This window comes from Trichomycterus rosablanca, chromosome 2, assembly GCF_030014385.1.
Source record: "Trichomycterus rosablanca isolate fTriRos1 chromosome 2, fTriRos1.hap1, whole genome shotgun sequence".
In the NCBI taxonomy this organism is placed as follows: Eukaryota; Metazoa; Chordata; class Actinopteri; order Siluriformes; family Trichomycteridae; genus Trichomycterus; species Trichomycterus rosablanca.
Window position 1 is genome coordinate 29,332,320 of NC_085989.1, and position 22,359 is coordinate 29,354,678.

The following is a 22,359-nucleotide window of genomic DNA, read 5'->3' on the forward strand; positions in this document are numbered from 1 at the left end:
CTACAGAATTATTTTTTGATTGTGTATTTTCCTATTCTTTCTGGGTTGATCTCTTCCTAGACTTAAAAAGATGATGTAGTAAGGAAATTCCTCTGAAAGGCCATTATGTTTTATTTCTTTTCAGTGACCCTTTATTTAACCCAGAAGAGTGCTTTGTAATTAACCTGATCATAATTTTATATACATAAAATGAAATTTGCCAGAAAAACACCTACATATATGACCTTTGTTAGAACGGACTTGTGTAACTCAATTTCCTTCGGGATTAATAAAGTATCTATCTATCTATCTATCTATCTATCTATCTATCTATCTATCTATCTATCTATCTATCTATCTATCTATCTATCTATCTATCTATCTATCTATCTATCTATCTATCTATCTATCTAACTATATAGATACATTGGTAAATTTCCGACAGAAGCAAAATAAGAAGTGTTGTAGATCTATTTCATTGTTAAAGTCTTTTTACTGTATGACTATGTTCGATTGTTATTTACATTTAATAAAAAAAGTATATTAACAGAGCTAATGTGTAGCACGAATGATTCCAATAAAGAACTTCAAGTCCCAGAATCCTCAGTTATTGACGCAATAGGTCACTGCCGGCTTCCGTAGGGTGTCGTGGCGTGAGGACGTAGGCTAACGATATAGCAAATTTTGTTTATACTTTTAGAGAAATATCTTTATTTGTTTGCTTTGGGCGGCGGTGTGGCAGTGTAAGGGAATTAAAAATAAAAGGACAAAATGAGGCGTTCAGGACTGGGTAAGTAGCTCTTAGTTTTGTTAGCTATTTAATTGAATGGTGCTAGCTGAGACCGGTTTCGTTTATTACTGGACTGTAGAAGTTGGCCTGTGTAGGTATAGCTCAATTATTATAGAAATACGAAACCTGAGCTGTGTCAGTTTTGTAGATATGTAACTTAAAGGTGTTTGTGTCTCTTATTAAAAACACAAATGTTTCGCTTTGTCTACCTACGTAACTGGTTGGAATTTGATACGTGGTCAGCTGTTAAATGTTACAGTCGGTATTCTTATCTGCTGGCACTGATTAATTGTTGAATAACAGTCTGCAGTTAGATAAATAAAGCTGATACCTTATTAGAAGCTGCTTTTGTTCATTACAAATATGTAATTTGTTGTTGGCAGTCTTACCTGCCATCATTGTTAAAATGTTCATGAAAGAAATCGTAATAAATTATAGAAATGTTTTTAGTTGTTGTACTTAGGGTTGCTAAGCTTACTTTATGTAGTCGTAATATGTATGCATCTGTTATTTGCTAAACATGTTTAAATCCCAAATCTAAATTGGTTTAGTAATGATTGCAGACTGAATGATCACTATTAACACATTTATATACTCATCACAAACTCCAGCAGCGCTGCTGTGTTTTATCCACTCATACCAGCACAACACACACTAACACACCACCACCACCATGTCAGTGTCACTGCAGTGCTGAGAATGATCCACCACCTAAATAATACCTACTCTGTAGTGGTCCTGGCATGAAAGGGGGCTAACAAGGCATGCAGAGAAACAGATGGACTACAGTCAGTAATTGTAGAACTACAAAGTGCTTCTATATGGTCAGTGGAGCTGATAAAATGAACAGTGAGTGTAGAAACAAGAAGGTGGTTTTAATGGTATGGCTGATCGGTGTATTTTCAAATAGATAGGGAGAAAATGTGGTATGTATCCAAGTTATTAAACCAATTAACAGATTTGTGTTCGGAAGTGAGCTTCTTTAATTTCAGTGATAATAGTGGACCTGGGTAACACAGTGGCTTAGTGGGTAGCATTGTTGCCTCACAGCAAAAAGGTCCTGGGTTCAATTCCCAGGTGGAGCGGTCCAGGTCCTGTGTCTGTGTGGGTTTCCTACCTCAGTCCAATTACATGCAAGTGAGGTGAATTGGAGATACAAAATTGTCCATGACTGTGTTCGATATAAACTTGTGAACTGAGGAATCTTGTGTAATGAGTAATTACTGTTTCTGTCATGAATGTAACCAAAGAGTGTAAAACATTACTTTAAAATCCTAATAAACAAACATGAATCAATGTTATTTTAATTTGTGATGGAAATAAAAAAGACATTTTATAAGGACCAGCCATTAATGAATTTATTAAAGCTATTGTACGGTTACACATGATCTATAGCAGTGGGTTCCAAAACTTTTTAGTCTTGTACCACAAGACATTTATTATCCTGCTGTGTAGGCCTACCTCAAACTACTTGCACAAGTTTATTCTTTTTGTAATTATGTAATTGACTTACCTTATTTGCTAAACATGCAATCAAATCATTAATCTAGATATAATCTTAGTTTACAAGAAAATGTGAGAAAATGTGGTATGTTTCCTAATTATTAAACCACTTAACAGATTTGTTTTTGAAAGGGAAGTTCTTTAAGTTCAGTAATAATAGTGGACCTATGTCACCTTTAAAAATATTCCATAGGGTTTAGAAACGTGGCAGAATGCCGTCTGGTCGCAAGATGCCCTGGATCATTGTCTTCACTAACCACCCAACAAACATTTGAAAATACTAAAAGTATCACCTCACATAAAAAACATGTTTAATTGTAAGAGTACACTATACATATGTGGAAAGTGTGGTCAGGGTAATCTATACACCTTATTTAGATACAAACATCATAATCTTTACTTGTGCATCAAAAACATCTACCGTCATGTTTAATGCCTACAGTTCCTACAGAAATCATAGCACATTTTTTTTTTCATTATGTAACAAAGAAACAAACACATGACCGATTAAAGAGGTATTACATATTTATTTTATTGAACTAAATATTATAAACCTCAAATTGTTGGTGTATTGTATTTAGATACCATTATTGACTGTAACCCATCATTAGACTCCTGCTGTTATTAAGATTTCCAAATTTCTGCAGTTGCTATTACTGGGCAACTTTATTAAAACATCTTATACATTGTATAATTTATATGTGTACAGCTATAAAAAACAGGGATCCAACGTTTTAGCTCAGTATCAACCCCAGTACCAACACCGTTTCAGATTAAGACGTCATACGCAGCAACCAATGTCAGTAAATTGTACCAAAACCATATTGTCTATTTATGGTTTACAGGTGAGGGGGCACCACAAGGAAATTATGTTGCCAGTGGCTACAGTGTTTATGAGGAGGAGAATGAACACTTACAGGAAGGCCTCAGAGCCAAAGTAAATGCCCTGAAACATGTAAGTTATGAATATTGTATGTGTATTTGTTAAAATTTGTTATATGTTAAAAATACTTTAAATGATTATATGCATTAAACCAGTTTAAACACTTAATTTGTCACTTGTTATATTCCTACAGCTCTCAATTGACATTGGAAATGAAGTCAAAAACCAAAATAAAATGTTGACAGACATGGTAAGTTTATATACAATATTTTTCATGTGACAAACATATAGCAAACCAACAAATTGTCTTTTAATGTTATTGGATGAGAAATGTACTTACAATGTGTACAAATACTATGGCTAAAACTATTTTGTCCTCTATAACATACTAATATTGAGTAGGAACCTGCTCTTAGAACAGCATTTTGTTACATGCACATTCATGCACTGTTGCCTCACAGCAAGAAGGTCCTGGGTTCAATCCCCAGGTGGGGCGGTCCGGGTCCTTTCTGTGTGGAGTTTGCATGTTTTTCCCGTGTCTGTGTGGGTTTACTCTGGGAGCTCTGGGTTCCTCACACAGTCCAAAGACATGCAAGTGAGGTGAATTGGAGACACTAAACTGTCCATGTGTTCGATATAACCTTGTGAACTGATGAACTTTGTGTAATGAGTAACTACCGTTCCTGTCATGAATGTAACCAAAGTGTAAAACATGATGTTAAAATCCTAATAAACAAACATTCATGCTGTATATTAGAGAGTGGGGGTGCATGAAAGTCTTTATAATTACTATATACTATATAAAATATTTTATTATAAATAATTACTATTAATAACTTTTTGACTCAACAGTGTAACTACTTGTTTAATCCTGTTTCTTAATTTCTTTTCTTTATTTCTAAATTTTATTTGCTCCAAATTTGTAGGACACAGATTTTGACTCGACTGGTGGTTTGCTGGGAGCCACCATGGGCAGACTAAAGCTGCTATCCAGAGGAAGCCAGACCAAAATCTACTGCTACATGCTACTTTTTGCCCTATTTGTGTTCACTGTCCTTTATTGGGTGATCAAACTAAGGTGATGCAATGACTAATGAATTTGACTGAGTTTTTGAACCTCATTTCCTGTGTGTGCCATGCTCCAGTGCATCAGACAAACAGGATCAGACCAGTGCTTAAAATGAAAGAAATGATTAATAACACACAATTAATCTTAACTGCTAAGTTGTTATATCTTATATCTTAGTGTCCCTTTGCCACAGTTTAGTATTTTCATTGGTATAGCTGTTTGTGCCATTAGTATTACTTGTGAAATAAAGGCTTTAATGAAAAGCAAATATGCAGCTTTTTCTTAGGATTAATGATCCCATATTTAATCTGCACCATTTAAATGTGTAATTAACTTAGGTTTTATAAACTTAATAAAAAAAGATGTGAATTTTTATAAATGTGCAGATTCAGACTAGACTATGGGCCAGACTGAGTGGAGAGCAGAGGAACACCAGCTTGGTTCTCAAGCTAATTATGTGCCATCAACTATTTTATTAAAACGTTGCATTTCTGGTCAGCCTACCTTTTCAGTTTTACCATGGAAGACTGTACAGTACAGAATCCAGTCAAAAACAAGATAATACCAAATGCATTTAAGTCAGAAAAGGCTACCATATAATTCACTTTAACGTAGTGTATCAATAACAATGGTCATATTTAATATCAGTTTTAATTTGGTTCTGATTACATGCACACAACAACTTTGTACAAATAATTCCCATTTTGCTGTATTTCATTCATTTGTGATTTGTAAATAAGAGACAATATAATGCTTTAAATCTTTATTGAAGTGAATGTTCTTATTTGTACTTTTTACAGTTAGACAAACTGTACTGTGTTTATAATTTATAGATGTATAACAAACTAGTGGCATAAAACCTTGTTTCTCGTTTTCTTTTCTGACAACTCCAGCTTCAAATTTCAAATTAAAATGGGTTAAAAGCAAGTAGTATTTAGTATTTGTACAAGATTTAGTAATGACTACAGCTTAAAATGATCACTCAACATATTTACATACACATCAAAAACAACAAACTATGATTATAAATCCATGTTCTTTTAATTTGTGATGGAAAAGCTCCACAAACTTTATTAAAATTGCTTTTTGACATTTAAAGCCAATTTAAGAGCACTTATCAACACATCATACACAGGTATCAGTGGGGTTATTTCTTGGGTAGTGTGTCCATGTACTTGCAAATGATCGACAGCATGACCTCATCTGCTCCTGCCCCAATTGACATCAGTCTGGCATCCCTGTTGAGAATGGCATAATGTAATGCACATACAAACCCCAATTTCTAGAAAAGCTGGGACATTAAAGATTTAAAGTCATGTTTGTACTATCCAAACTTTTTTGGAATGTGGTGCAAGCATTAGTTTAGGAATTAGACCACTGTTCACAAAAAATTTTAATTAAATACCAGTAAATGCTTTTAAGTTTTTGGTTTTCTTTTCATTTTACCTCCTATCCCAACTTTTTTAGAACTGGGATTGATGTCTTTGAGATTGAGACATTAAAACGTTATGTCGTAATTTGTTCCTGCATTTGCAGACACAAGATTAAAAAAAAAAAGTCATTATGATTTATGTAATTGGTTAATCTCAATAACCTTTAAATTAATCTCAAATAACTTGTATTAACATGCTAATTTCTAACATTTATTTAATATCTGTTTATTGCTCAATACTGAGGATTATAGTGTTATCTTCATGTGTCCTATCACTAGATGTCAGTACAGCATAATAAAAGAGACTGTTAAGTACTGACCTGTAGAACCTGCTGACCAGGACATCGCTGGTGAAGCCCATTCCCCCCCAATACTGCAGGCAGCTGTCACCTAATTCTCGAGCTAGACGACCTGCCTTCAGCTTCGCCATGCTTGCCAACTTTGTGACATCGTTGCCCTTAATGTACAGACCTAGTGAGAAAAGAAAACAGTTTTCAACCAGATGTTAATGTAGCATTTGGTGCTGCTGGTTGAAATTTTACATTACATAGCCAACCAGTAAAATATGCATGTTGGTTCTTCATAATCAGAAGTTATTAGTGGACATCTAATTATCACATCCAAATATATATTTTAAATTTTAGGATTCACATCCATTTTGCTACAAGGGCATTAAGGTTAGACTTTGATTTTAGAACATTAGGTCTGAATTTTGGCTGCAGTTCCTGTGTATGGTGTTGGGCGGAATTCAGCTCGGGGCTGCCCAACAAAGTTCTTCAATACCAAACACGAGCAAAGCTTCAGGTTGTGAATGTGTGCATTGTCAAACTAAAACTCCAAAGAGCATTCCCCAAACTGTTGATAGCACCCAGCTGTGTTGGGTGGTGTAGCATCAAGATTTTTAAACTGAATATACCAGAACGTTACTTAATCAAACAGCCATTCTCACTGATGTTTGGCATTGGCAGATGATTTCAGGTTTTTGTGCAGCTGTGTGATCAATAACACCACATGCAAAAAAGCTTCAAAAAAGGTAACTGTTGTGACTGTTTTCAGGGGCAGTTTAAATTCCGGTGTTGAATGTTATAACAGATGACTTGGAGATGATGGTTTTTGTGGTTGTTGCTGCGTATACACATGGTTGGTTGTATAATTGTAATTTAACACTATGTTTAAACATGTTAGTGGTATTTATGGCAGGATTGGGGTTTTAGTTCATTGCTCTCATTGGTATGTGTTTTCTGGTGTCAGTCTTACATGTACATTTTCAGTTTGTGAGGAACCTGAGGAGTGTTTTTTTTATTGTGTGGAGATTTTGTCTGTTGTCTCAGGCATGTGTAGTCATCTTTTATTTTGTATTTGGGGTGTTCAGTCAAGATATGTTTAACGGTGACAGGAGTTTGGCAGGTTTTAGTTCACAAACATGGTTGTATGCTTTCCAAGTGATGTTGCAGAAGTAACAATCAAATAAGTATTAGGAGTATCTGCATATATTTGTCAATTATGTCAAGGTCATAGTCAAAATGAAGAATCACAAAGAATAAGGCTTATAAGTGAGCCCACCTGTACAGCGGTACAGCAGGGAGCGTAGGAGCTCAATCTCAGTCTGAAGCTCTGCCAACCTGAAGTGCACTACCTGGTGGTACAGCACCGGCTGCTGGAAGATCTTCCTCTGCCGAGTGTAGTTAATTGTCTCCTGCACTACTTTCTCCATTATCGTCAGGACTTGCAAATAAAAAACAAGACTGGTTACAAAAGTAAGTATTTTATACTTGAATAATATGCCAGGAATAGGTGTTGTTTAGTTGCGCTACATTAATCATATTTAAGGTAGCAGATGCAGGAGTGTGTTGTTCATTTTAAGGAGACCATTACAAGAATAATAAAGGAGATCCAAATAGATTCTTCCTTTCCACATGATGACCGGTCCTCCATAAACAGCCAGTCGTTTTAACCAAACAGTCTCAAAAGCCGTGAAGTTAATGAACACTTTCAGTTACATTATTCAATTACATTACAGACGTTACTTCACTAAGGAAGTCATTTGTGGAGCTGTGTTGTGTGCAGTTTCATAAACAGTTTAGCCATATTTCCTGTGATGTCAGGGATGAACTGACGTGAATTATATGCCACATAACCTCTCTGTAGTGGGAGTTATGGCTTTTTGGGTTACCAGGGAAATATAATTACTTACTATTGGCTACTCCCCAAAGGCGTTCTTCCTGGAACTGTAGCATTTGGTAAGTGAAGCCCATTCCCTCTTGGCCAATGACGTTTTTACAAGGCACCCGAACGTCATCAAAGAAAACCTCTGCCGTATCAGAGGACCTCATTCCCAACTTGTCAATCTTACGAGCAATATGAATTCCTGTAAACAAAATAAAAAGTTGTGTAATAAAGTTCAAAACCACTGCAACAAAAGATGAGCTCCAAGAAAAAGCTTAGTAAATACTAAGCTTACAAGTGACTGGTATTATGCAATCTTATCAATTATTTAATTTGCAAATACTTATCTTTTACTGATGCTCAACTGGGCATGTAGATTCTACAACACTTATATTCTATACAGTCAATAAATATAGTGAATTGTAGCATGTAAATTTACAGTGGAAATAAAAAGTTTACACATTCTTGTTATTTTATTTCCATTGTTAATGTGATCTATAATCTGTACAATTCAACTGAAAAACAAACTGAATTATTTTTTGGTGTCTGTGTGTGCGGGGGAGGCAGTGCTAAAAAAAAAACTTAAGATGTGGCTGCATAAATATGCTTTGTTGAAGCACCACTAGTTTTATGACCGCTTTCAGTTTTTTGAGGGGTAGAAGTCTAGCAGCACTTGTTGATGTGGAGGTATGCTTTGGGTTGTTGTTGTGCTGAAAGGTGAAATTCCCTTTAATCTGCAGTGTTTTTTTTTTTACTAAAGGCCTGAAGGCTTTGTGCCAAAATTGACTGATATTTGAAACTGTACATAATTGCCTTCACCTTGACTAAAGCCCCAGTTACAGCTGAATAAGAACAGTCCCAAAGCATAATACAACCACTGCAATGCTTCACTGCAGGGATTGTGTTTTTTGGTGCCAGAAATCTAAACAGAGATGGCGGAGCCAAGCCATGGACGCTACTGTAAAGTGTATACAGAATTTCATCACACCACGTTATTGTTAATAGGGAAACGATGGGCGCAAGGCAAGATAACCTTGGAAATGGCACCAGTCATGTCTGTGTAGACACCCAGCTGGCCAATAGCTCCACTAGGATTTGAACCTGAATCTCAGCAGTGGTAGACTAGCATAATAAACTCCAGTAAAATATTGGTATTTACATTACTTTATTCACAATTATTTACTGGATAATGGTTAAATCTGTCAGTATTGACTTACATTTACAGTATCTGGCACAGTATATTATTTTAATTAAAATCAAAATGCATTTAAAACCAGAACTCCCATCTTGGCTGCATCCCAAAATAAATAGCATTGTACCAAATTAAATGTAAGATTTAAGCACTGGCATTTTGCTATATAACCTTTTATTACAAGTCAGCTTTGCAGATTGGCTAGCTGACTACCAGTCATTCTCAATCTAAATGTTATGTTTCTGTAATTGAGTTCATGCTGTTAAGAAGCCTAAAGCAAAAATAATCTTACACATGTACTAGACTGGCTATTCTAAATATTGTGCAACTGAAAATTCGTTTGATTACATAAATACAAAATGAATCATACCTGGCAGATTCATGGGTAAACAGATAAGGGACTTGTTTCTGTGTGAAGGTCCATCACTAGTATTGGCTAAAAGACACATCCAGTCTGCTTGTGCTCCATTAGTGGTCCACATCTTTCCACCATTAATGACCAGCTCATCTCCTTTACGCACAGCAGTAGTCTTGATACCTGAAACACAAAGATATTTCATTTTCACAATGCATTTCAAAAGCCTCTCTCGTGGCACAGTAGTCTAATGTGCTAGCCTACCATCGCAGAGATTAGAGTTTAAATCTTTTGTAAAATATTTTGTTTATGCATTTTCTCCCCTTTTTCTCCCTTTTAGTGCGTCCAATCGCCTGATTGCGTCATGCTTCCTCTCCACCAATGCCGATCCCCGCTCTGATTGAGGAGAACGAAGCTAACCCATGCCCCCTCCGACACGTGGGCAGCAGCCGTATGTATTTTGTCACCTACACTTTGACGAGTGCAATGCGGATCAGCACTGTGTACGGAGAGACACACCCTGACAGCACTCTTTTCCCATCTCTGTGCAGGCGCCCTCAATCAGCCAGCAGAGGTTGTAATTGCATTAGTTATGAGAGAGTCCCTATTTGGCTTTAATATCCCACCCCTATCTGAACAACAGGCCAATCGCTGTTCATGTGGCTGCTCAGCCCAGCTGGCAGGCAGAGCTAAGACTTTCTGCATGCGACACTGAGTGTGTGAACCCGTCTCTGACAGGTGAAAAGAAGCATCTGGCAACTGCACACTTGTCAGAGAAGGTGTGTATAAGGTAGGCACTCCTCGGTCAGAGTAGGCGTCTGCAGCAGTAGAAAAAAGAAAAATTTAATGTAATTACATTTAGGATAAAATATAACTCATCTCTCTTTTATCAATAACTGGCATTTAAAAAGCCATTTAAATTCCAAAATGGAAAGTTGAAATAAACAGCGAGTGAAGTCAGGGCAATGAAAACAAAAGCTCCTGCCAACTCTCTTATCACTGCACCCACAGATATCACATCCTGGTGTAATGTTTTTGCCTGAGGAATTTAAGCCAAGCCAAATAAAATATGCTAGTTTTTTCCTAGCATATTGTCTACGCATGACATTCCTTACTTCAGGAGATAATTAAAAAAGAAATATATTCTCCATGTCCATGTTTACCCTCATTAACTTTTTTTTTTACCTTGGGGAAAAGAAACACTTACTTGCAACATCAGAGCCGGCACCCACTTCACTTACTCCCAAGCATGCCACTTTGTCTCCCATTATGGATGGCATTAAGAACTCTTTTTTCAGCTCTGCAGATCCAAACCTGCAGTGGCACAGAGCTTAGGTCCAAACGATCACAGCAACAATTACAGATTCTTATTAATTCAGCACAGTTTTTCCATTTAAAAGTTCTTAAAAGGTGATGGAGAAACCCTTGAATAGCAAATTAATCATAAAAACTGGCAGCAAAGACCCACGGGATATATGAAAAACACTGAATTTGCATAGCTGACACCAGCATGCTTACGTGATATTTAATAAGCAGCAACTCATTCATTCATGCACTCACTTCAACCTAGAAGCAATTTAAAGAAGTCCCTCCACAAACTGTCATGCTTTTGTGATGTTCATGGAAACTAGAGTACGTAGAAGAGAAACACACAAATACAAGGCCCACACAGCCAATAGAAAGGACACAAAAATATGTAAAATAGCAATTATTTTATACCATTAAAATTATTTACATTTAATGTTAAAATATATATATAATACAAATATAAATATAAACCTCATTGTGTGCATAGCCGTTTTGGTAGCACATACTGCCATATGCACTGTGGTACTCATTCAAGTGCCTGATTTACAAATGCTTTTTAAACTGAATAAGCACAAATTACCATAGCCGCACTACAAAACTTCATGGATTTATTAGGATTTCAACGTCACGCTTTACACACTTTGGTTACATTCATGACAGGACAGGTAATAACTCGCTACACAAGATTCATTAGTTCACAATGTCAAACACAGTCATGGACAATTTTGTATCTCCAATTAACCCCAACTGCATGTCTTTGGACTGTGGGAGAAAACCGGAGCTCCCAGAAGAAACCCATGCAGACACGGGGAGAACATGCAACTCCACACAGAAAGGACCTGGGAATTGAACCCAGGACCTTCTTGCTGTGAAGCAACAGTGCTACCCACTGAGCCGCCCCCAGAACCTTGTGAAACACCTTCCAATAAGTTTAAGCATGTGTTTACACTTAAAGAGGATATAAGCACTGTGTTTATAAGTATATTAATTAAAAAGAGGTTAATTTCCCCCTTCATTGTATTCCCCAAACTGTACATCATCTTGGCACCAACGGTTGGGTCACTGAGGCTCTGCTTGATGCAGCCCTACCATTTGATTAAAGTGGCAGGTTTTTTACTCTACTTGTACTACACTATTCTACAGGCTACTAAGATGCTAAATGTGTTATGTTGAGTATTCCACCTAAACAGACAAAGTACATGCAAAGTTACCTGGCCAGTGCAGGAGTAGCCATATCACTTTGAACACCAATAGCCATGGGAATTCCTCCACAGTTGATGTTTCCCAGCTCCTCAGCCACGGCCAAGCTGTAACTGAAGTCCAGTCCCAGACCTCCATATTCTGCCATCATCAAACAATCCAACAAATCTCATTTAATTACTTATTTCAATGATATTTGTCAGGTTTCTGGTAACTCATTAATTAAATAACACACATCTGCTTTGCTTTTGGTTTACTGATATAAACACGTTTTAAGTGATCTGAATAAAAAGCTAAATACACCTGTCTAAACCTCAAATACAAAAATAAATGATGAATTGATTGATTGATTAGTTTTTAACGCCGTGCCGACACACTGGGGTCATCAAAAATAAATGATGAAGAGCATGTATACACCCCTTCTAATTAATTGGTTAAGCCACTTTTTCCACATTGATTGCCATCAAAACTTGAGTAGCCCATCAACCACACAAAAGCTGGGTGGTGTAAAGCTTACTGCTACTGGACATTATGACATTAGAAATTGTTTGTAGTGATGAATCAGGCTTTAGTAACTTGGTACTAAATTAGCACATCATTTCTATTTCATCACAGTATACAATACATACTGTATATATTCGCTAACAGAATATTAGCTAATATCAACAGTCAAGAGTGTGGAACACTGCACATATTTCTATCAGTAACTGGATAAACAGGGAAAATACAGGGTTAAAAAAAGACGAAAAGAGGAAGCAGATAAAGCTGCAGTGAGATAGAATTATTGCCGTGATGAGTCTCAATCAGCAGAAAGATAAGGTAGGAAACAATATTGGCTTCAGTGATTTTAAATAAAACAGGAAGATAAATCTTTTGTTTCAAAGAAAGACAAACAGCCTTGTGTGTGAGCCTTGCATGAGCCTTGTGTGTTCAACTACAAGTATATAAATATTTTGTGTCCCTTACTTGTGTAATTCAGACTGATCGCAAAAAAACTTCTGTAACTGAAAGTAAACATGTGGACATTGGAATCTAACATTGGAATCTAATTAAATCTTTTTAAAAGTAATTATTATAGAATTGTGTAATTATAGCAATGCTTGAAGTGTTAAGTTTGTCAGATAGCTATACAGCTCCAAGGAAATTGGGTGTTAACTATTAATAACCCAGAAATGTGGTTGATCCATATTAAAGTGATAAGTCAAAAACATCCTACACGATGTATTAACACACAACCGATCTATTTTTCTATATTTTTCTAGCTGATATGGTTCAAAGCATTGTATTTATTTACTTGTGTAACCTACTTTAGAAGCAATAATATTTCTTTTAAAAGCAATTTAGACCATTTCGTACACTCTTGTAAGAACAGTTCTCTTCAGGTCATGTCACAGCATCTCTTGTGGTTTAGGGCCTCGTCAGGGGTAGCCTAGTGGGTAGAGTTTTGGATGCTTTTAGAGCTATGCAGATACTGTTTGGCCCTTGAGCAAGGCCCTTAACCCTGTCTGCTCCAGGGGCGTCATACCATGGCTGACCATGCGCTCTGACCCAAACAAGCTGGGATATGCAGAGAATTTGGGACAGTGGTAGCCTAGTGGATAGGACTTTGGGCTATTAACTGAAAGGTTTAGAGTTCGAATCATGCAGCCATGCAGCCACTGTTGGGCCCTTGTGCAGAGAGCCGTATAATGGCTGACCTTGCGCTCCCGAAAAAGCTGGGATATGTGAAGAAAGCATTTTGTTGTACTGTACACCTGTATATGTATATATGCCAAATAAAGACATTCTCTATTCTATTCTCTCTAACTTGGCAATTCAAAAACACTTAATCACTTTCTTCTGTTAAACCATTTCTGTTAATTTACTTGTGTGTTTTGTATAACTGACTTTTTGCATAATTCTACTCCCATTAAGCTCCAGGTGATGCTACCTTACTGCATCCTTTTATAATTATAATTAAAATGTGTTTTAACTAAGTCATGACTAAAGAACTATTAAAATAAATAGATTTCTCAAGAAAAACAGACTTAGTCCTTCTTTCTTTACAGACCATGACACCTCTACATGTCAGTTACTAAATGGAAAACCGGACCTTTAAAGTACTTAGTCTGGAGGTTCACAATCTTAGACAGAGAAAATTCAAATGTTGGTTATAACTTGCAGATTAAGACAGGTTGTATTTGATTAATTGCAACTGCATTATTTAATGATCCTAGAAGTGTCAGTACAAAGATAGCAAACTGTTTCAAAATATTTTACAGATTAAGCTTAATAGAGAAAAAATGAAACAAGCCAGGATGCCAAATTAAGCAAGTGCCAGATTTCCCCAAATATGTCTTAAGCCAAAATGTTTTGTAGCAGTAGGGAGGAAAAGGTCAATGACATGTACAGATATTAGACGCTGACTCTTCCTTTTTGTAAACACTTGATAGCACTGGGGATTTTTCCTTTGCTAAAGATTTGATTGCGCACACACATCTTTTGACCTGTTTCAATCTTTGGGAAATTCTGTCTACACAATCCTATTTATTTACAACCATTAAGTTTTCTGATAAATGTCAAAGCTTTAAATTATAATACAAAAAGAAAATGTTTTAAAGCTGCTAACATATGGTAAAAATGTAAGGCTTATGGTCAGGTGTCCATATACTTTTGACCATACAGTGTATCATATGCTAAATGTATCCTTATATAGAGGTCAGACTAGTCAAGCCCCTGATTAATCCTACCTGCTAATGCCTGAGGCTCTCTGTGTCAGCACTTTTTAATGCAGAAGCCTCTCTCTTCTGACCTAAGGATTTATCAGGTCATTTTCACACTGTCTCAAAAAGCTTTTCACCTTCTTTAACAACACAAAGTTACACAGCTGAATCTGAATACGAAAACAGAATTATAAAAACACAGTCTGTAAAATACTGAAAAAGTGTGTTCATAATATACTAAGTTTCATAAGTCTTTACTACTTATCAGTATCACTGTGTAAGATTACACACAGCATGCTATTCAGCACAGTTATTAATTCCTCTTATTTAAACATCATGTTAATACTGACTGACAATATAGCTGGTGCAGCAGACAAATTAAAGCTTGGTTTCTGAGCATACAGTTATTAATTCCTCTTATTAAACCATCATTTTGATACTGGCTGACAATATAGCTGGTGCAGCAGAAAAAATAGAATCTGGTTTCTAAGCATACAGCTGTTTGATAGTGGTAATTTTATTAATGATTATCTGATTGTCTTAGTGCTGGCAGCATCAAGTGTGTCTCAAAAACACCCATAAAAAATAAAATGGGGAAAAGGGGAAACCTGTTAGGCCGTGTCAGCAGCATGATGGCCATCTTAATGCAGCTATATAAGTTTTAGCAGATAAGAAGGTACCTGGTTGACACATCAAACTGGTAGATAGTTTCTCTAGAAAAAATGGTGTGCTTCTTCTTTATGTTAAAACAGTGATTATGTGAAATCAGAAAATTCACTATAAAGTCTTCAAGATGGTCACCATGTTGGTAACATGACCTAACAGTTTCCTTCTTTTCTCAGTTTGTATCTACAATTAGATCACCATCTGCAAAATTACATTTGAGACCCTGTATGTATAAGCAGAAATACTTTAAAGAAATACACTGCTATCTAGTTATAACTAAGCCACAATTATTACTCTTACTATCAAATCCTATTTTACAAAGTTTTACTTTACATGAAAAACTCTATGCTGTTACTCTCTATGCTGTATCTATGCTAGAATGTATGCTCTATGCTTAGAATGCCTTATTTTTCAGCAGTGTAAATGATTTTAGTTTATGTTACCTTGGTACATTTTTATAAAGTATAGTATTTATATTTTGTAATGTTACAAGGCTGTATTTGTATATATATTGATACCTTACATATCAAACAAATTACAATCACATTTGTACTGGCCATTTTGCTTCAAATAAAAGCATAAAACCCTCAAAAGTTTAAAACTTAATAATGCTTTGTTTTCACTGCAAAACGAAAGTGTGCAGTAAATTGCTGCCCTGAAATACAAAAAAAACTTTTACTTACTTTAGCTTGTCTTCTACAAAATAAACATTTATATTCATGTTGTTTCATTAGGAATATAAAGAAAAATATTCAAAAAGTTCAGCCTTAGAAACGATCACCACACAAGTTCCATTTTGGCTTGAAGTCTAAAATGCATAAACGTTATGCACATGTTGCTCTGCTGACAGATATTCTTCCAGCTGGCACAGTGGGCAGAACTTATAAAGTCATAAAGTTAGCGATAGCAATGTCCACCAATGCTAAATGTAGAGGGATGATATGATTGGTCAGTTTTGCTTTCATTTAATTACATTCCTATTGCTTGGCCTCATTTATATATTTTTTAAGTATATTAGGCTCTCTATTAGGACCTAGAGGGCCTTGAAGGGACCCCTTGTAGGATTGGGTATAACTGCGGCTTTAGTACTTACAAGGTCAATTATGACAGCAGATGTTTTTCCCCATTACAATGCTATAACAAAATGCTAGTTGCTTAACAAGGGAGTGTGTCTTGTCGAGCAGAAAACTTAAAGTAAAAAAAACCTTTTGCAGGGCCTGTCTGAAATGTGACAGCCAGGATATTTTTCAGATGCTGTTTGCCTTCTGACAAATTTAGATTGCAGTTTTTAACAACTGTTAGCAGTTTTTTCCACCTTATTTTAAAAGTAAGAGCAACTAAATAGCTACCAGTGCATCTTTAAGTTTGTCTGCTTACCAACAGGTTTGTTGATTCCCAAAAATCCAGCACTTCCTAGGATTTTGAAGACCTTGTGAGCAGGAAACTGACCCTCCTCCTCCCATTTGTCCACATATGGGTTAATTTCCTTTTCAATTATCTGCAAAAGTATAGAACAAAGTGTTTTACTAGTTTAAAGAGAAAGACCATAATTAAAGCTCCTGTATTTAGACCTTGGACATTTAGAACAGGGCGGCACAGTGGCACAGTTTGTAGTGCTGTGGCCATGTGTGGGTTTCCTCCAGGAGCTCTGGTTTCCTGTCACAGGAAGACATGCAAGTTAGGTAAACTGGAAATACAAATTAGCCATGACGGTGTTTGACATTAAACTTGAACTGATGAATCATGTGTAACCTGTAACTAACTTTCCTGCTATGAATGTAACCAAAGTGTATAAAACATGATGTTAAAATCCTAATAAACAAACATTTAGAAAACAAAATGTATGTTTTTTAAACTGCAGGATGACTTTGCTTTAATGATTTATGACAGCTCCTAACACAACATAATTAAATCTGAATAATGTAATTACAAAGTCAATCCACATTCAAGGCTGTGCACAAGCCGCATGATGCACACTGAATCATTATCAAAACAATGCTGTAATCTTCCAGTTTTTTACAATATAATTATTTTCCCAACGCAGTCTCCTCAGTATTATAGAACCGGTTCAGACTAGGTCAACAATTCCTATGAAAAGAATTCACTTTAAAAAGAAGCCTTCAAAGTAGCATTAAATATTTGCACGTTTGCAATAACATTTTAAGTCTATAATTAACACAGCCACAAATAGTTTCTCATATCTCGTATTAATATTTCATATCTCATTTCTCTATATTTTATTTAGGGCATTTTATTTAAGAGCATTTTGATTATATGTATATAATGGTAATACTGCTCAATCATTCTTTTACAACTCAAAGCTTGGGAAAAGGTTTCCATGAGAGGAAAAAAAAAAAAAACTACCCACTATTATGTGCGTCACTGAAGACTTTCATCTTCTGCAATAACAGAGAGCTACAGTTAAGCCTGCTAATATATGACGTTTCAAAAGAATTTCTGCAAAATCACTTCTGATTAATGATTGAGTCACTTTGTAATCGTTGTAGTAATACTAGGCCTGTAGGAATTATAAATGGATACAAAGCTACACACATTATTGACTAATAATTAACTGTTACCTAATTGTTTTTCCATTTTCATATACAGCATTATCCTGCACATTCGCGAGGGGTCCGATTCCACTTTGAAACACTGGGTACAAGGCAGGAACACCCTGAACAGGACACCATTTCATTACAGGGTTTGAACCATTCACAAGCCAATCATTTGAACCAAAACTCTGTGGTGGTGGACTAGCGTAACAGGCTGCTGTGCCATCCAATGTTTCCTAATTTTGTTTCACATAAATATTTCTAAGCAAATTTTATACTTTAGGGTACACTAATGTAAGGTAGATGTGGGTTTTTTGTGGATATGTTGGTATTTTGTAAGGGAAATAAAATGTAGTGATGCCATTGAATATTTTTTTTACAAAGACACAATGCCCAAAGAGCCATGCACCACCCCATCCCCAAAACACATAGATATACCTTAAATTTAAAATAGATAGATAGATACCATCTAGAAAGCAAAAACATACTACATTTATCCTTTTGAGACCTACATATGGGGTTTTGTGATTTAGGAAGCATTGTAGCATTTTATTTTTAGTAGCTGGCCAGAATGAGGACACCGTAAAGATGCAAGCAAAAATGTCATAATTCTCAAAATTGTGAATGCAAAATCCAACACTCAACCTCAGAATACAACATACCATGACTGAACAAATTAATTCTCCTGCTTAGATTTATTTTTTCATATTGTTAGTGAAACATTATGTTTTCCTGTCATACCCCTTCCCATCAATAAGAAATTCCTGTCCAGTCATGTCCTGTGGTGAAATCACATATGCCAATATCCTATTTCATTAAAACTTTCTATTAATACTTCCTTTTCCTGAATTTCTTCCTTGAAAATTATATAATAACCGGATAACTTGTAAGTTAAAAATAGCTTCACTCTTAACAATGCTTTGGATCATGATAAACTTGTGCTAATTCTTGACAGTTACCAAAAACACAGTGCAGTTGGACAAGATCTCTTTACATTTTTTTGAAAAGTGATCGCTTACATTTTGAAAAGTGATTGCAAACTGAAAGCACAATCTGATAAAGAGGCTATTTCAAGTTAAACTGATACCCTAATGCTATTTTATATTAATTTTGTTACTCACTATAAAGAACTATGCTGAGAAAACATCATTAAGATTAATAGAGATATTTTGACTTTCAGTAATGCCCCAAATGCATTTAAGAGAAATATGATCTGCACTTTGTCCACAGTATAATGGGCAGGTTATTTTTTTAATTATTATTTAATGAATATTTATATTAATATTACTACATAATATTAATAATAACATTCTCTGTTCAATGGCTGTTTAGTGATATCTGATACTGTTTCAGTGACTGTGAGAAACACACACTGCCATGGTCCTTTGCCAGTCGATAACAACATTGTTACTGTTCCAAATCTAAGTGCACACAATCTAAAACGTATCCTCAATAAGCACATTGGCACAAATCCTGTTGCCCTGGATCACTCATTATGTCCAGGAAGGGAGGTACCACAAATGGGCAATAAGAAAAAACACTAACTACATTTTTAAGTCACTGTTGCAGTGAAGTGTTTAATATCAGTTAATAAACTAAGAAATATTAAACAGTGACAAACGCCTTGGATTATACACAGTGTTCACAAAGCATCTCTCTACTTCTCATTCTGTCTGGCACATTACATTTTTCTGCAGCTCATTTTAGTGAGGAGTTTGGCATTTCCTCCCTGTGCCTGTGTGGGATTTCTCTGGAAGCTTCAATTTCCTCCCACCTCCCCAAAACTTTTAAAATACACTTTAAACTACCTTAGTGTGTGTGAGTGGATAAGTAAATGACTGAGTGTGAGGTGATGGGTTGGTGCATTGTACAGGGTATACTCCTGCTGTGCAGTAACTATTACCAGGTGGTACTTGCTCATTGTGACCCGCATATGATATAAACCAGTCAAATTCAATATACAGACAAACATGTACTGACGAACATATAAACATTGTTGTTAATCTGGAATGTAATTTAGAACTCACAAGTGACAAACACGAGCAGCACGGTGGCTCAGTGGGCAGCACTCACAGCACTGCCTGGCCAATACAAAGGTTAAGAGCTACTGCAATAGGCAGTGCAGACACCCTGTTCCAAATAGTGCTATGGTTGCAAGGGCATAAAAGCATTTGAGACAGTGGCTGTTCTACCCATGAATTTCAAGTGATGATTTACCTTTTTACCTTTTAATTAAAAATTTGGTATGTATTCATTTTAATAAACTTCAAGAAAAAAATGGTCAAGATTAAATAACACGAGAAGCAGATAAATGAGCCTCTCGTATGTATCCATATTTATCCACGTCTTGTTTGTAATTTACAGTGTATTGTTCTTTGAACTGACCAGCATTGCCACCCTTGGGAACCACTGGGAAATATACCACATCCTTTCTCTGTTAAACCCATTTCCAACTGACACTATTTTTAAACAGCACTATATACTCTATTTATATGCACAAACACTTTCTTCCTCTCAGGAGACGATTATTGTCTGGAAGCGCTAAAGGTCTAGATGTTCATCCCCATATGTACTCACAGCTATTAGTCTTTGTTTTGTAGTGTAAAGGTAGACACATTTAATACTGTGTCCCAAAAATACATACACATTTTGTAAGTTTTTTGAGAACTGCTGCACTAGTATTACTTAATTTATAAAAAATATATGTTCTCCGGAATTAGTTATTTGTCTTTTCCCTCATATCCCACTGTGAGCAAAAACCTTTATGCTGACTGGGCCATCATGGACTGTTTAGAAAGCCAACTGGTAGTAAAAAGTTGTTTTCCTTTTAAAAGAAAAGTTGAAAAGAAGGATTAAGATGTTAAATCTAGACTTATAAACTACAATAAACTTTTATACACTCTCATAAAGATTCCACAATTACACAGAATCAGTGGTGTTCCTATTAAGCTGGTCAAATGAAATACATTATAGCGTCCATCTGCTTTCTACATTTATCCAGTGGCATGGGAAGGTTTTAAAGTACTGCTTATACAGCGTTTTAGGTCAACAATTAAAAAATTGTGGGACACTATTTAGTGTGGCATTCTTTTTTGGACTACCTACCTACTCAAAAAACACGTCAGGGGCGGCACAGTGGTTAAGTGGGTAGCACTGTCGCCTCACAGCAAGAATGTCCAGGGTTCGATCCCCAGGTCGGGTGGTCCGGGTCCTTTCTGTGTGAAGTTTTAATGTTCTCCCCATGTCTGTGTGGGTTTACTCCGGGTGCTCCGGTTTCCTCCCACAGTCCAAAGACATGCAAGTGAGGTGAATTGAAGATACTAAATTGCCCATTACTGTGTTTTATATAACCTTGTGTAAACTGATTAATCTTGTGTAATGAGTAACTACCATTTCTGTCATTAATGTAACCAAAAGTGTAAAACACCAGGACCAGGATGGCCGAGTGGTTAAGGCGTTGGACTTAAGATCCAATGGACGAATGTCCTTGTGGGTTCAAACCCCACTCCTGGTAGGAATCCTAGACTTTAGGACAGTGTTAGTTCAAGACTTTAGAATTGTAAAGGGTAGGTTGCTAATTTAAGAACAGTTATATACATATGAGGCAGTTGTAGCCTAGCGGTTAAAGTACTGGACTAGTAAGCAGAAGGATGCCGGTTCAAATCTCACCACTGCCAGGTTGTCTCTGTTGGGCCCTTGAGCAAGGCCCTTAACCCTCAATTGCTTCGATTGTATATTGTAAGTCGCTTTGGATAAAAGCGTCTGCTAAATACCGAAAATATAATTGTAAATGTAAAACATGACGTTAAAATCCTCTTAAACAAACATAACGAGCGTCAGACAATCTGCGCAGCCCGAAAGTCATTCGAACACATTCTTTTAGTTTTCGCTACAACTTATAATGTCGAGTGACAACCTGCGTTTGCATTCATATTTAAAAACACCATGATTACATAGGTTTTTTAACAGAGTAAACAATCTAATATGTAATTGAACCCACATGCTTGTATACAAATGGCTCGGTGTGTAGCAAGGTTAGCTTGTTGGACTGTGTTGTGTGCTGTTTATGATGACCCCCTCACCTACATTGCAAGTACGCTGCTGTTACAGCTTTGATCTTCTATTTAACATAAGGTTAACAACCTCGATACTTCTTAAACCTTACGAGCTAGATCCAGCAAAGTCGTTTATCATTAATACAGAGTGTTTACTGTATTACTGTATCTACACTTTACCTTTCTTAGCGATTCCTTCAGTGCAAAATGCTCCGGAGTGTAAAGAACATGATCAGCTGTCTCTACGCTGGTTTTAGCTTTGGAAGACACATTTTCAGAAACATGTCTTTTTTGATAAACTGCGCTTATTTTAAGGAAGTGACAATTTGCTATGAACTGCACTTTACGTACTCCTGTACACAGTGCCATTATTATGGACTACTGTTCCGCGCGCATGCGCACCAGCACTTTATAGCTTAGAAAGGTCAGTGGATGAGAGGTTGGCTATATAAACTTTGACGTCGTGGCAAATGTACTTATTTGGATTCAGTAACCAGTGTATTCAGG

At 36.1% G+C, this 22,359-nt stretch overlaps 2 protein-coding genes and 1 non-coding gene across 3 annotated transcripts; 2 read left to right on the forward strand and 1 right to left on the reverse strand.

Moving 5' to 3' along the window:
* The first annotated feature begins 603 nt into the window (after positions 1 to 603).
* Positions 604 to 4,906, forward strand: bet1 (Bet1 golgi vesicular membrane trafficking protein). Its single transcript, XM_063014088.1, has 4 exons — positions 604 to 769; positions 3,118 to 3,227; positions 3,349 to 3,405; positions 4,082 to 4,906. The coding sequence occupies exons 1-4, from the start codon at positions 751 to 753 to the stop codon at positions 4,235 to 4,237; spliced, it is 342 nt and encodes a 113-aa protein (XP_062870158.1). The 5' UTR covers positions 604 to 750; the 3' UTR covers positions 4,238 to 4,906.
* Positions 4,907 to 4,972: 66 nt separating this feature from the next.
* On the reverse strand, positions 4,973 to 22,236 carry zgc:85777 (uncharacterized protein LOC405871 homolog). Its single transcript, XM_063014077.1, has 9 exons — positions 22,033 to 22,236; positions 16,623 to 16,743; positions 11,889 to 12,018; positions 10,577 to 10,683; positions 9,385 to 9,552; positions 7,851 to 8,024; positions 7,220 to 7,381; positions 5,977 to 6,127; positions 4,973 to 5,462 (listed from the first exon to the last, which is right to left on the reverse strand). The coding sequence occupies exons 1-9, from the start codon at positions 22,219 to 22,221 to the stop codon at positions 5,372 to 5,374; spliced, it is 1,293 nt and encodes a 430-aa protein (XP_062870147.1). The 5' UTR covers positions 22,222 to 22,236; the 3' UTR covers positions 4,973 to 5,371.
* On the forward strand, positions 21,229 to 21,311 carry trnal-uaa (transfer RNA leucine (anticodon UAA)). Its single transcript has one exon. It is a non-coding gene; the product is annotated as a tRNA-Leu (tRNA).
* Positions 22,237 to 22,359: the final 123 nt, after the last annotated feature.

What these genes read in the sequence shown, in the direction of transcription:
- zgc:85777 (XM_063014077.1), bottom strand. Translation starts at nt 22,221, where the DNA reads ATGGCACTGTGTACAGGAGTACGTAAAGTGCAGTTCATAGCAAATTGT. An exon ending in TGAAGGAATCGCTAAGAAAG is followed by an intron (nt 16,744 to 22,032) that starts GTAAAGTGTAGA and finishes ATACTTTTGCAG; the next exon opens with ATAATTGAAAAGGAAATTAA. An exon ending in CCTGCTGTACCGCTGTACAG is followed by an intron (nt 6,128 to 7,219) that starts GTGGGCTCACTT and finishes TTTTCTCACTAG; the next exon opens with GTCTGTACATTAAGGGCAAC.
- bet1 (XM_063014088.1), top strand. An exon ending in AAGTAAATGCCCTGAAACAT is followed by an intron (nt 3,228 to 3,348) that starts GTAAGTTATGAA and finishes ATATTCCTACAG; the next exon opens with CTCTCAATTGACATTGGAAA. An exon ending in ATAAAATGTTGACAGACATG is followed by an intron (nt 3,406 to 4,081) that starts GTAAGTTTATAT and finishes CCAAATTTGTAG; the next exon opens with GACACAGATTTTGACTCGAC.